The 11,988-nt window shown below is 55.3% G+C and overlaps 1 protein-coding gene and 1 long non-coding RNA gene across 2 annotated transcripts in view; one reads left to right on the forward strand and one right to left on the reverse strand.

Annotated features, from left to right (window-relative positions):
• Positions 1-3,994: 3,994 nt before the first annotated feature.
• On the reverse strand, positions 3,995-9,631 carry LOC121020196 (uncharacterized). The gene is made up of 2 exons (XR_005786013.1): positions 9,383-9,631; positions 3,995-5,650 (listed from the first exon to the last, which is right to left on the reverse strand). It is a non-coding gene; the product is annotated as an uncharacterized LOC121020196 (long non-coding RNA).
• A 465-nt stretch (positions 9,632-10,096) lies between these two features.
• Positions 10,097-11,988, forward strand: part of PPP2R3B (protein phosphatase 2 regulatory subunit B''beta) — a 53,692-nt gene continuing 51,800 nt past the window's right edge. The window contains exon 1 of the mRNA XM_040460084.1: positions 10,097-10,884. Coding sequence (XP_040316018.1) covers positions 10,549-10,884 — 336 coding nt within the window. The 5' untranslated portion in view covers positions 10,097-10,548. The remainder of the gene's footprint in view (positions 10,885-11,988) is intronic.

The raw sequence follows: 11,988 nt of genomic DNA on the forward strand, positions 1-11,988 counted from the left end.
TCCAGGCAGGGCAGGGCCACTGGGATCCAGGCAGGGCAGGGCCACTGAGATCCAGGAGGAGCAGGGCCGCTGAGATCCAGGAGGGGCACGATGGCTGAGACCCAGGAGGGGCAGGACCACTGAGACCAGGAGGGGCTGGACCACAAGATCCATGGGGGGGGGGGGGGGCCGGGACTGCTGAGGTCCAGGCAGGGAAGGGCTGCTGAGATCCAGGCAGGGCAGGGCCACTGAGATCTAGGCAGGTCAGGAGCACTGAGATCCATGAGAGACACGACCACTGAGATACAGGGAGGGCAGAACCACTGAGATTTAGGAGGGACAGGGCCACTGAGATCCAAGCAGGGCTGTTGAGTTCTAGGCATGGCATGGCTACTGACATCCAGGAGGGGCAGGGCTGCTGAGATTCAGGAGGGGCAGGGCCACTGAGATCCAGGAGGGACAGGACACTGAAATCCAGGGGCAGGGAAGGACCTGTGAGATCTAAGTTGGGGAGGGTTGCTGAGATCCAGGAGTGGCAGGACCACTGAGATCCAGGTGGGGCAGGACCCCTGAGATCCAGGTGGGGCAGGACCACAGAGATCCAAGCAGGGCAGGGCCGCTGAGATCCAGGCAGGGCAGGGCTGTGCTCCCTCCAGAGACTCCAGGGAGGGTCCTTCCTGCCTCTTCCAGGTTTGGGGCTCCAGGCATCCCTGGGCTTTTGGCCACGTCCCTCTCGTCTCTGCCTCCATCTGTGTGTGGCTTCTCCTCTGTGTCGGTGTCTCCCCTCTTTTGTCTCTTGTAAAGACACCTGTCATTGGATTTAGGGTCACTGTCATCCAGGTGAACTCACCTAGAGTTCCTTCACTCACGTCTGCAAAGACCCGATTTCCAAATAGAATGCTATTCTGAGATTGCAGAATGGTTCTGCGGGCTTTTCTCTTGTCAGGTCGCCAAATGCTCATCGGAATCTGCAAGGTGAGGGCCTTGAGGGTGTCACCAAGAAGGACACTGAGGCCCAGAGAGGGTGAGGCAGAGCCCTTGTCACCAGGAGGAAGACAGGGACACAGCGGGGTGACGCGTCTCACAGCCGCATGAGTGAAAGCAGGCACGAAGCAGAAACAGCCCGAGCATGTGTAGACAGAGGAACAGATCAAGTGTGGTCCATCCTCTTGTGGGACTATTACTTGGCCACGAAGAGGAGGAAAGTTCTGACAATGCGGCCACGTAGACAGATCCAGAAACCACAACACTCAGGGAGAGAAGCAGACACAGAGCATGTGATTCTGTTCCTACGAAATGTCCACAAGCAGGCCAGGTCACGGACAGGAAGCAGATTCCTGGTCACCAGGGGCTGGGGCAGGCGAAGGACAGTGACTGGCAAGGGGACGGGGTCTCCTTTTTGGGGAATGGAAGTGTTTTGGAACCAGAGAGGGGTGGCATCCACACCGTATGTGAATGTGATAAATGCCACTGGTCACTTGAAAATAGTTAATTTGGGGGTGCCTGGGTGGCTCAGTCGGTTAAGCGTCTGACTCTTGCTCTGGGCTCAGGTTATGATGTCATGGTTCACGGGTTCGAGCCCCACACTGGGCTCTGCGCCGACAGTGTGGAGCCTGCTAGGGATTCTCTCCCTCTCTTTGTGCCCCTCCCCTGCTCGTGTGCGTGCACAGTGTCTTGCTCTCTCAAAATATATACACAAATAATAAAATAAAATAGCTAGTTTTATGTTATGTGAGTTTTACCTAAACAAAATATTTTATTTTATTTTATTTTTTAATTTTTTTTTCCAACGTTTATTTATTTTTGGGACAGAGAGAGACAGAGCATGAACGGGTGAGGGGCAGAGAGAGAGGGAGACACAGAATCCGAAACAGGCTCCAGGCTCTGAGCCGTCAGCCCAGAGCCTGACGCGGGGCTCGAACTCACGCGAGATCTCGCGAGATCATGACCTGAGCCGAAGTCGGACGCTCAACCGACTGAGCCACCCAGGCGCCCCTATGATTTTGTTTTAATGTGTATTTGTTTTTGAGGGAAACAGAGAGCAAGCACGAGCAGGGGAGGGGCAGAGAGAGAGAGAGGGAGACACAGAATGCGAAGCAGGCTCCGGGCTCCGAGCTGTCGGCACAGAGCCCATGCGGGGCTCGAACTCACGCGAGATCACGCGAGACCTCGCGAGATCATGACGTGAGCCGAAGTCGGACGCTCAACCGACTGAGCCACCCAGGCGCCCCTATGATTTTGTTTTATTTTATTTTTTTTTAATTTTTTTTCAACGTTTATTTATTTTTTGGGGGACAGAGAGAGACAGAGCATGAACGGGGGGAGGGGCGGAGAGAGAGGGAGACACAGAATCGGAAACAGGCTCCAGGCTCTGAGCCATCAGCCCAGAGCCCGACGCGGGGCTGGAGCTCACGGACCGCGAGATCGTGACCTGGCTGAAGTCGGACGCTTAACCGACTGAGCCACCCAGGTGCCCCTAAACAAAATATTTTAAATAAAAGTTCGAAAATGGAAGCGTTGTAGGCGGTCACGCGGTGTTCTGAGAGGCCCAGGAAGAGATGTGCCAAAGGCACGGGAGTAGCTCAGGGAGCCACGGAAGGGACAGACCCAGCCCGTGTCGGCTGGCCCGTCGGAGGCGACCCGGAGCCCCAGGACCGAGGCTGGCGGGAGCCGGGGTCGCAACAAAGCCCCCACAGCCCTGATCCCTGCGTCACTGCCCCTCTGTCGAGCCCAGGAGACAAGTGTGGGCAGCCGGGCAGGGCTGCGGGAACACCTGGGTTCCCACCTGTGTCCAGGTGAGGAGGGGCCAGCAAAGTGGTGACACAAAGAAAAAGTGCACGCAGCCCCGGGCCACAAGGGTCCCCGAGAGCGGGGTGCGCGTCCAGGCCACTGTGAAGTCGCGTCTGTGAGCAGGGCAGGGGCGGTGGTGTCACGGAGGTTGCTCTGACACCTAGGTCAGCTCCGCCCTCCCGCCGGGGTCTGGGGGTCCAGTGGTCCGCCCTGCCGTCCAGCGCGTACGAGGCTGCAGTCAGCCCCTGCTTGTACGTGGGACCCTGCATGTCCAGATCCACGTGTCCGGGTGGGACTTTGATAGGCAAAGTCTTCCTTCTGGAAACACCCCCAGAAAGCCAGGCTTGCCTGCCGCGGAGCTGGTCTGCACACGTGTTTTCCCTCTGATGTGTCAGCTGCCTGCAGAGCGCGAACAAAGCAGCTTAGCACCCCGCGTTCCGGTGTAAGCCAAAGCCCCCACTCGGAGATCGCAGTGGGGGGCATGTCTCGCTAGGAGCCGGGTGCTGGTGATTACTATCACTAACAATGCCCAAGTCGGCTGAGTCACAGGAGCAGCACGACTGAAAACGCCGCGGTCTGTGTCTGCCCCCAGCATCTCCCTGAGGACGGACACGATCTCGGCCGCACTCTGCCCACAGCCGGGCCCCAGTGTTGTCATTTTCAGCTGCTAATTCTTGACCCGGACGCCATGTTCTGCTCAAGCACCCCAATCCTGCCCACACCCCCGATTTCTGGGCCACAGGCGTGGCATCATCTTCCAACCTGCCGCGGGATGTATGCGTAACGGGGTGTCCGTAACTCTCCGTCACCCCCAAAGGGCTAATCTCCCCCCCCCCTTCCGCAGGTGCTTATCAGGGTCTCCACGGTGTAATGTGCACTTTAATTCTCCACTGGGGGCCACCCTCTATTTGTTTATTTATTTATGTATTTTGGCGACGGAGCTGGTGCTGGTAAGGTAATAATGGGACGCAGGGTCTCCACAGCGTAATGTGCATTTCTGCACTTTATAGAATATTGAATAGACTTCATTATTTCTTTCAATACCGGAGTGCATTCCGCCGTTTGATTACCTGAACCAGAAGCATTTCCATACGCCATCCATCACCCTGACCAGTGCAAAGCACTGAATATTCAGATTAAATTGGAACTTTTTCCCTACGAATAAGGAATTGGATTCTATTCTGTAATATACAGTGTCTCCGGGGACAGGAAATTGAGTTGAAGGTTGCGGAAGGCGAGTAAGGAAATTTTATTATCCAAATACAAAATTCTTTTCCGTATCATCAAACCCTGAAACGGAGCCGTGGGGAACCAGGGGGTCAGCAGCGAATTCCATCAGAGATGAAAACGGAAAAGGGGGCATTTTTCTATGTAACTTTTATTTCTCCAAACGAGTGCTGAGCACGGGACAAAGAGGTATTTGTCAAGGTCTGTGGCCTTCCTCTGACGGATCAGGAAGCAGTCTCGATGAATTAAAAACGAGGCAAAGCACCTCCAGGAAGCTTCGTGCTTGGAGGCCAGAAGGCGGAGCCCTGAGGGGGCTCCCACGTCCCCCGTGGACCCCGGGCACAGAGACGGTGCCCACGTGTCCGTCCTGTGCTCTTCGTGCTGCACTGAGCATCGTAGCCATTCGACCTCAAGGAGAGGACACAGCCAGCCTTTTCCTCCACTCCTGCCCCAACCCAGAGAGATTCACTCTCTGGAGCGCGGAAGTAGGTTTCCACGACACGTACAGAGCAAAGACCGACCGATACCTCTTAAAACAAAAACAAAAACAAAACAAAACAAACAAACAAAAAAACCCACAGAAACCTCACGCTCTCTCATGAGACCCAGTACCGGGCTTCCCCGGGCATTCTTTGGGAGAAGGACTGATCTCCTTGGACTTTCCCCCGATGTTTAAACTACACAAAATGGGCAAAGTGTACTCAGTAGACAGAGTAGCTGGAGCCTCCTCGAGGGCCACTCGTACCAGCTGGATCAAAGCACAGATGCCTGGTTTTATTTCACTAGAGTCTTCCCGTTTTAACAAGGACCCAGGGTGTTAGTTCCTGGGGCATCCATAACAAATTCCCATAACCTGGGTGCATAAAACCACAGGAATTCATGCTCTCCCAGCTCTGGAGACTAGAAGTCTGACATCCAGGCAGGGCAGGGATCCTGATCCTGGTGGGGCAGGACCACTGAGATCCAGGGGGGCAGGACCACTGAGATCCAGGAGGGGCAGGACCGCTGAGATCCAGCCAGGGCAGGACTGCTGAGATCCAGCCAGGGCAGGACCGCTGAGATCCAGGCAGGGCTGTACTCCCTCCTGAGGCTCCAGAGGAGGGTCCTTCGTGCCTCTTCCAGCTTCTGGGGCTCCAGGCATCCCTGGGCTCGTGGCTGGGTCCCTCCTGTCTCTGCCTCCGCCTTCACGTGGCTTCTCCTCTGTGTGTGTCTCTCTTCTTGTCTCTCGTAAGGACATTGTCATTGGATACAGGACCACTGTGATAGAGCACGGTCTTATGCCAGATCCTTCACTTCATCACATCTGTAAAGACCTATTTCGAATGAGGGTCCCCTTCCCAGGTTTGGAAGTTGAGACGTGGACATAACTTTTGGGGTTGCCACTGAACACGCACACCCAGGGTGGGGGGAACAGTCACTTACATAAGAACAAAAGTTTTGCTTTTCAGGCCCACACTCGGCTTGTGAGCACATTCACCTGATTTTCAGGTGACGGCCCCACCGGCCAACATCTGCAAATGCCTGGTCGCTTCATCCTTTAAATAAGGCTGGTTCAAGCCCTGCATTGCGCGCTGTGCTGACAGCTCGGAGCCTGGAGCCTGCTTCGGATTCTGTGTGTCGCTCTCTGATTCTCCCCCACATGTACTCTCTGTCTCTAAAAATAAAAACACATTTAAAAAAAATTTAAAAATTGAGGGGAAACTCACATAATGTAAACATAACTACTTCAAACTGTACATCTCAGGAGCACTTAACACTCTCCCAAAGTTGTGCAACCCCCAGCTCCGTCTGGTTCCAGAACATTCTCAGCCCCTCCAAAAGGACACCCTGTCCCCTTAGGCATCAATGGCCAGCGCCCTCCCCAGCAGCTGAGGGCCATTAATCTTTCTGTTTGCATGGATTTGTGTATTCTGGACATTTCACATAAAATGAATCATGCACTCCGTGCCCAGACTCACCTGCCAGACTTTAAGTGTTTGTTTCTTTTGAGAGCGTGCACGCATCTGGGTGAGAGCAGACAGTGAGGAAGACAGAAGCCCAAGCAGGCTCTGTGCTGACAGCACAGAGCGCAGTGCAGGCCCTGAACTCACAGACCACGAGATCACGACCCGAGCCAAAGTCGGACGTTTAAGCAACTGAGCCACCCAGGCGCCCCTCAACCCCGCAGTTTTAAAGTTCTCCGTGTTGTCTCTACAATTCTGATTGCAAAGCAGCCCATTCTTGCCTGAACTGGTTGGTGTCTTTTGGGTTGTAATTTATCAAATGCAGACATTCTGATCCTTTCCCCATATTTGTCTCTTTCTCTCCTCACACTTGCACATTCTACCATGTAATTGTGCACTGAGTTGCCTAATTATATAAATTGCCGCTCCCACCCCATTAGACTAGGAAACCTTTGAGATCATGAACTTTTATTTATCTGTGTCCTCAGGCTCGTACCATACTCTCAGAAACCCAGTAGGAGGCAGTTTAATCATGCTGCGTTCCAGCAAAAGAAATACACTGTAAGTAAACTGAAACAGAAATAACTTGGGTGCCTGGGTGGCTCAGTCGGTTGAGCGTCCGACTGGCTCAGGTCACGATCTTACATACAGGAGTTCCAGCCCCACATCGGACTCTGTGCTGACAGCTCGGAGCCTGGAGCCTGCTTCGGAGTCTGTGTCTCCCTCTCTCTCTCTCTGCCCCTCCCCTGCTTGCACTCTCTCCCTCTCTCTCTCTCAAAAATAAGCATTAAAAAAATTAAACATAACTAAAAAATAAAACTGGGCTCTTGAATCAGGAAAATAGACAGACGTCTGAAAAAAAAAAAATAAAAAACGCACACGTGCATAACCTCTGTAAAACTCTTTCCTGTGGATGAAAAGGCAAAATCTGAACAACCTCCATTCTTTTTTTAAGCATTTATGATTTTTCCATTCTCTTTAGTTTGTTTAGAGCTGCCATAAATTCGTTTCATTTTTGTTGTTTTGCTCAACATTTTTATTTGTCTCTGAAATCTTTTTAAAGATTTTTATCTTTAAGCAATCTCTCCACGCACGTGGGGCTGGAACTCACAACCCCGAGATCAAAAGTTGCTTGTTCCTCTCGCTGAGCCAACCCGGTGGCCCCTTCTTTGGAAGCTTATTAAAATAGGAGCTAACAAACTAAAATTACTTTTCAATTACCAGGTCCATAGGGCATTTTACCTAAAATCCCATTGCTTAGGTTGGAAAGTGTTAATGGATGTTCTCTCTGCTGTTTGTCCTGGGGGCAGTGACACCGTAGAACAAAACGCAATGACCCTAAACAGCCTTTGCTGCAAAAACTTCCCAAGGCCACTTCATCCATGGTTCTGCCTCTGGAAACCTATCACGGGAGAACCACCCCGCTTTGAATCAAGGGAGAGGCAGTGATGCTGGGTCCTGGGCTGTCTGAGTCCCACAAGGAAGGGGGTGGGTGCACGGGAGACGGGCTGGCTCCCAAGAAGGAAACGATCCAGCGACGACAATACAACATCATGGAAGGTGCCCGTCAGCTCTCCCCACCGTTGCTGAGTGTTCTAGGCTCGACACAGGAAAAGACCAGACCCCTACCCTTCCAAACTGTACAAAAGGACGTCTCATTGAGCAAGAGACAAAACCAAATGTTGGAAAGGAAATCCGTGAGGAGCAAAGTGCAGCAAAAAAAAAAAAAAACTGAGGAAGAGAGAAGCAGAATTCATAAATAGTATGCAGATGGGCCAATCCGAAGACGCTCTGACACAAGTTCAAATGGCTCCTCGTTAGCTTTTGACAGGAAGTCACTCGAAATCAAACACATACACATTGACGGCTATCCTGGGGTTCGTTTTAAGGATAGAAACAAAGCTTGTTCAAGAGAAGAAAAAGCAACTCGTTTTGGAGGAACACACTTGGTAGAACTAGACTCGATCGCCCTGTGCAGCTGTACAAACCGGGCGTCTTTGCAGCTTAGGGTCAGCCGGGGACCTGGGAGATGCAACCTCGCGGGCGCTGTCTTTGGGGCGTCTTTCCTTCCCAAGTCCAAGTGCGCCATCGGCCTCCTCGGCTCCGCAGGCACGCACATTGTTATTTTGTTAGTCATGTTACTCAGTGATGGGAGGCAGGAGAGTCTGCCTGCCCGAGGCTGAGGACGTGCAGACCAGCTGCTTCGAGGGGCCAGGTGGGTTGTCCACAGAGGGAACTGCACTCAGGTGGATGAACGAAGGTGCCTGCGAACCATGCGAGCACCCTCCTCTCCAACCTCCCCCTGGATAATACCCCAGGGAAGTTGACCCAGCTGTTCCTTGCCCCCCCACCCCCGGAATGAAGAATCTTCTGGAATCTACCTCTCCACTGACGCGCTCCCCACCCCCACCCGTCTCTCCTGGGAGCCTCTTGACACCCCCTGGAAGTCAGGCAGGACGGGGGGGGGGGCATCCTTCCTGTAACCAGCAGACTTTGCTGCTGTTTAGAGGCGACCGTGCACAACCCTGGCCCCGGGGGGGGGGGGGGTGGCTCGGGGCCCCACAGCACGTTTGTCCTCCCAGGCCAGGATCTTTGCGGGGGCCAGTACATACTGAGGGTGCATTCTGTTTCTGTCCCGGACCTTATTTCTGTCCGGCTGGCAACCGCACAGGCACTGCCTTGGGCCCCACCACTGCGCCCCGGGCCCCGGGCGTATAAAGCCACCTTGTGCAGGCGCTCAAAAAAGCCCTTTCCCCGCCAAAACCACAGCGATGCACGGGGCAGTGAGTGGCAGCTCCTTCGCAGACCCGGGGTGAAAGGCGCATTTGTTCCTGGACAAGATGTCTGTATGTGATAAACCCAAAGGGCCATCTGTATTAATATTTACTTCTCTCCAGAAATGACAGTATGGCACACAAGCATTTTGCTTCCCAATTAACAGAAACAACTTCACAGAATTCCTGCGTTATGGCGCCCTCCCGAAGAGAGCATACGCCGATTTTTATCTGCAGGTACCAAACACAGACTGGGTTTGAAATCATCACACACACAAAATAAAACCAGAGGGTTAGTGAGTCTAGCTATATATACTTATACTGCTGAGAAGCAGAATCCAGCTCGTAAAACCTTCAAAGTACCCCTAAAAGAGGGAGCAGACCCCAGCGAAAACTTTTTTTTTTTTTTTTGCAAAATCACGTTAGGAAGAAGAAAACAACTTTGAGACACAAAAGGAAGGAGGTGCATGTAGTGCAACGTGCGTGACTGAACGAGTCTGTTAAAAGCACAAACGGAAATAGGCTACTGGGGGGGGTGCAAAAGGCCATTTCAGTAACTAATTTCACCTCCAGCAAAAGAGATTTATTATTTTTGCAATTACAAAAGCAGTACGTTCTCACGCTAAGCAGCCAATTTTTAAGAGATCTACGTCTCCAAACCTTCCTTACCGTGTGAGAAACAAAATTAACGTACACGGGGTTGCCTACTTATGAAATCTGCAGCCCCAGCCTCGAGCTCGCTCTCGACAGCCGCAGCGCGCAGTCGCGTTCTTGTGCTCGGCGGGCACGCACTGCGCATGCCCGCGCGCGCTCCCGGTGGGCACCCACTGCGCATGGCCGCCCGTGGTCGGCCCGGCAGACGCCATGCCGGCTCGCTCCCGGCTGGCACGTACTGCGCATGGCCGAACCGGCAGGCTACATCGCCACCTCACCCCGCCCCCCCCCCCCCGCCACCGCGGCCAGCACGCACGCGCGGCGCATGCTCCCACTTCCGCGGCCCTCCTGTCTCGCGGGCGTGTGCCGCACCCCGAAAAAAGCCTAAAAGCAGAACGTGGTCACGTCCGGCAGCCGCCGCTCTTGCGTCCCCATCCTCGCAAAGCCCCTACATCCCCGCACAGCCCCCCGGCGAGGCCCCAGCCGGTCCCGTGCACGCCGGCCTGCGGCGCCCGGGGCCGCCGTGATGACGCCACGCGTCGCGGTGACGCACGACGTAGGCGACCTTCTTTGGGAGCGCGGCCGGCGCGCCCGTTTTGAAGCTGCCCTGAGCTGCGCGGGCCTCTCCGCGGTCCTGCCGGTCCGCCTCCGCTGGGCCTCGGGGTCCGCGCAGCCCCCGAGGCGCCGGCGGCGCCCTCAGGCCAGAACCCCGCCGGCGGCGCCCTTAGGCCGGAACCCCGGCACTGCCCTCACCAGCGTCCCAGGACCCCGGGCTCCGGGCCTGCGAACCCCGCCTCCCCGGGAACCCGGGCTCAATTGCGAACCCCGCCTCCCCTTGAACCCGGGCTCCGGGCCTGCGAACCCCCGCCTCCCCGGACCCCGGGCTCCGCTGCGAACCCCGCCTCCCCTTGAACCCGGGCTCCGGGCCTGCGAACCCCCGCCTCCCCGGACCCCGCTGCGAGCCCTGCCTCCCTGGGCTTCAGGCCTGCGAACCCCGCCTCCCTGGGCTTCTGGCCTGCTACCCCCACCTGCCCGGACCCGGACCCTAGGCCCTCAACCCCCCACCGGCGGCCTTCATCTGCCCCGCCGAGGTGCATTCAGGCCAGACCCCGGTTCCTGGCGTCAGGTGGGGGTGCACACGGGGAGGGGGCTCCTGGGGAAGGAGCGTCCGAGTCTCGGAGATGCCGCCCGGCAAAGTCCTGCAGCCCGTCCTGAAAATGAAGGTGGACGAGCTGTTCCTGTGCTGGCTCAGCGAGTCCAGCACGCAGACGATGCTGCAGGACTGTTTGCAAAGGATCAAGACGCCCGGGAGGACCGAGATAGGCGCCGGGGACGCGGGGCAGCCCGGGCCCCTGTTGGCAGCGGCCGCCCCCGCCTGCAAGCCCGGTGTGTTCGATAGCCTGGGGGCGCCCAGCCCGGCCCCCGCGTCCGCCGCGCTCCCGCTGGGAGCCGCCACTAGCCCCAGGAGTGGGCCACACGTTCGAGGGCCTCCTCGTAGATCCGCAGGGACCAGAGTAGTAAGTGACTCTTGCTTCTGCTAACAGCTACGAAGGTAACTTGGGTCGCATGTCCACGTGTGGCTCGGTGGTGGTGGAGGCGGCCGGTGGGAGAACGTCGGCCGTGAAAACTTTCATATTTAGGCTGTTTTTTTTTCCCCGTGAAGGAAGCCCCACAGCTGAAAAATTTTATCATTGCCCGAGTCCCAGGTTGGTCGGAATTTTGAAGTTTGTGTCCAATTTCTTCGACTTTTGGTTTTAGGCATCTGCTTCTCGGCAGTTTATCCCCCGCTTCAGTAAGAATCTTAGAGGTTTCATCCCTCACTTGTCTACCTCTGCCCTTAAATCGTCTGCAATAGTTAGAGTCGGTCAGAGGTGTACAAGACTGTTGATTCCTAGCATTTAATACTGCGTCCGCGTAGAGTAATAAAACGTCCCCAGGTGTTACACAAAAAGGTGTGGTTGGGTGCGCAAAATGTACCTACGGTAGTCCTAAAGCCTCCAGTGTTCAGAACGTTCCAGAGGAACTTGTTGGTGACGTTCTAAACGTTTCCATTGGACCTAGCGTCCTGTCCACCACGCAGGCTATCAGAGTACCGCTGAGTCACTGGTTTCCCAAGCACGAACGGACATGGCGAGCTATACGGCCCTGCAAAGACCCGCCTGGCCCTAAATTACTGCTGGCTTTCTGAGCTGTTCTAAGGGATCTAGGACGCTTCCCAGAAAGTCCGTCTCCAAGGACACGGGAAGCAGTCCCCAAGGCAGAGCTAGAGACCGCGTGGCTTATCTCTGCACCTGCAGCCCCCCCCCCCACCATCCCTTGAGCTCTGGCCCAGTTCAATGCCCCCCTGAACTGCACGGCCTCAGGGCTCTAGAGCATTTTGCCCGAATCGCTCGTTTTCTGAAGCAGTGGGATGTGTGACAAGGGCCAGAGCTCAGAAAGCTTACTCTAGTGGGGACAGTCTTATCCGTCCCCAACATGGCATTCGTAGTCACCGGGATTGCTGAGGTCCCCAGCATGGCATTCGTAGTCCCCGGGATTGCTGAGGTCCCCGACGTGGCATTTGTAGTCCCTGGGTTTGCTGAGGTCCCCAATGTGGCATTCAGAGTCCCCGGGATTGCTGA

Source organism: Herpailurus yagouaroundi, unplaced genomic scaffold (assembly GCF_014898765.1).
Source record: "Herpailurus yagouaroundi ecotype Mexico unplaced genomic scaffold, PumYag 248, whole genome shotgun sequence".
Classification (NCBI taxonomy): Eukaryota; Metazoa; Chordata; class Mammalia; order Carnivora; family Felidae; genus Herpailurus; species Herpailurus yagouaroundi.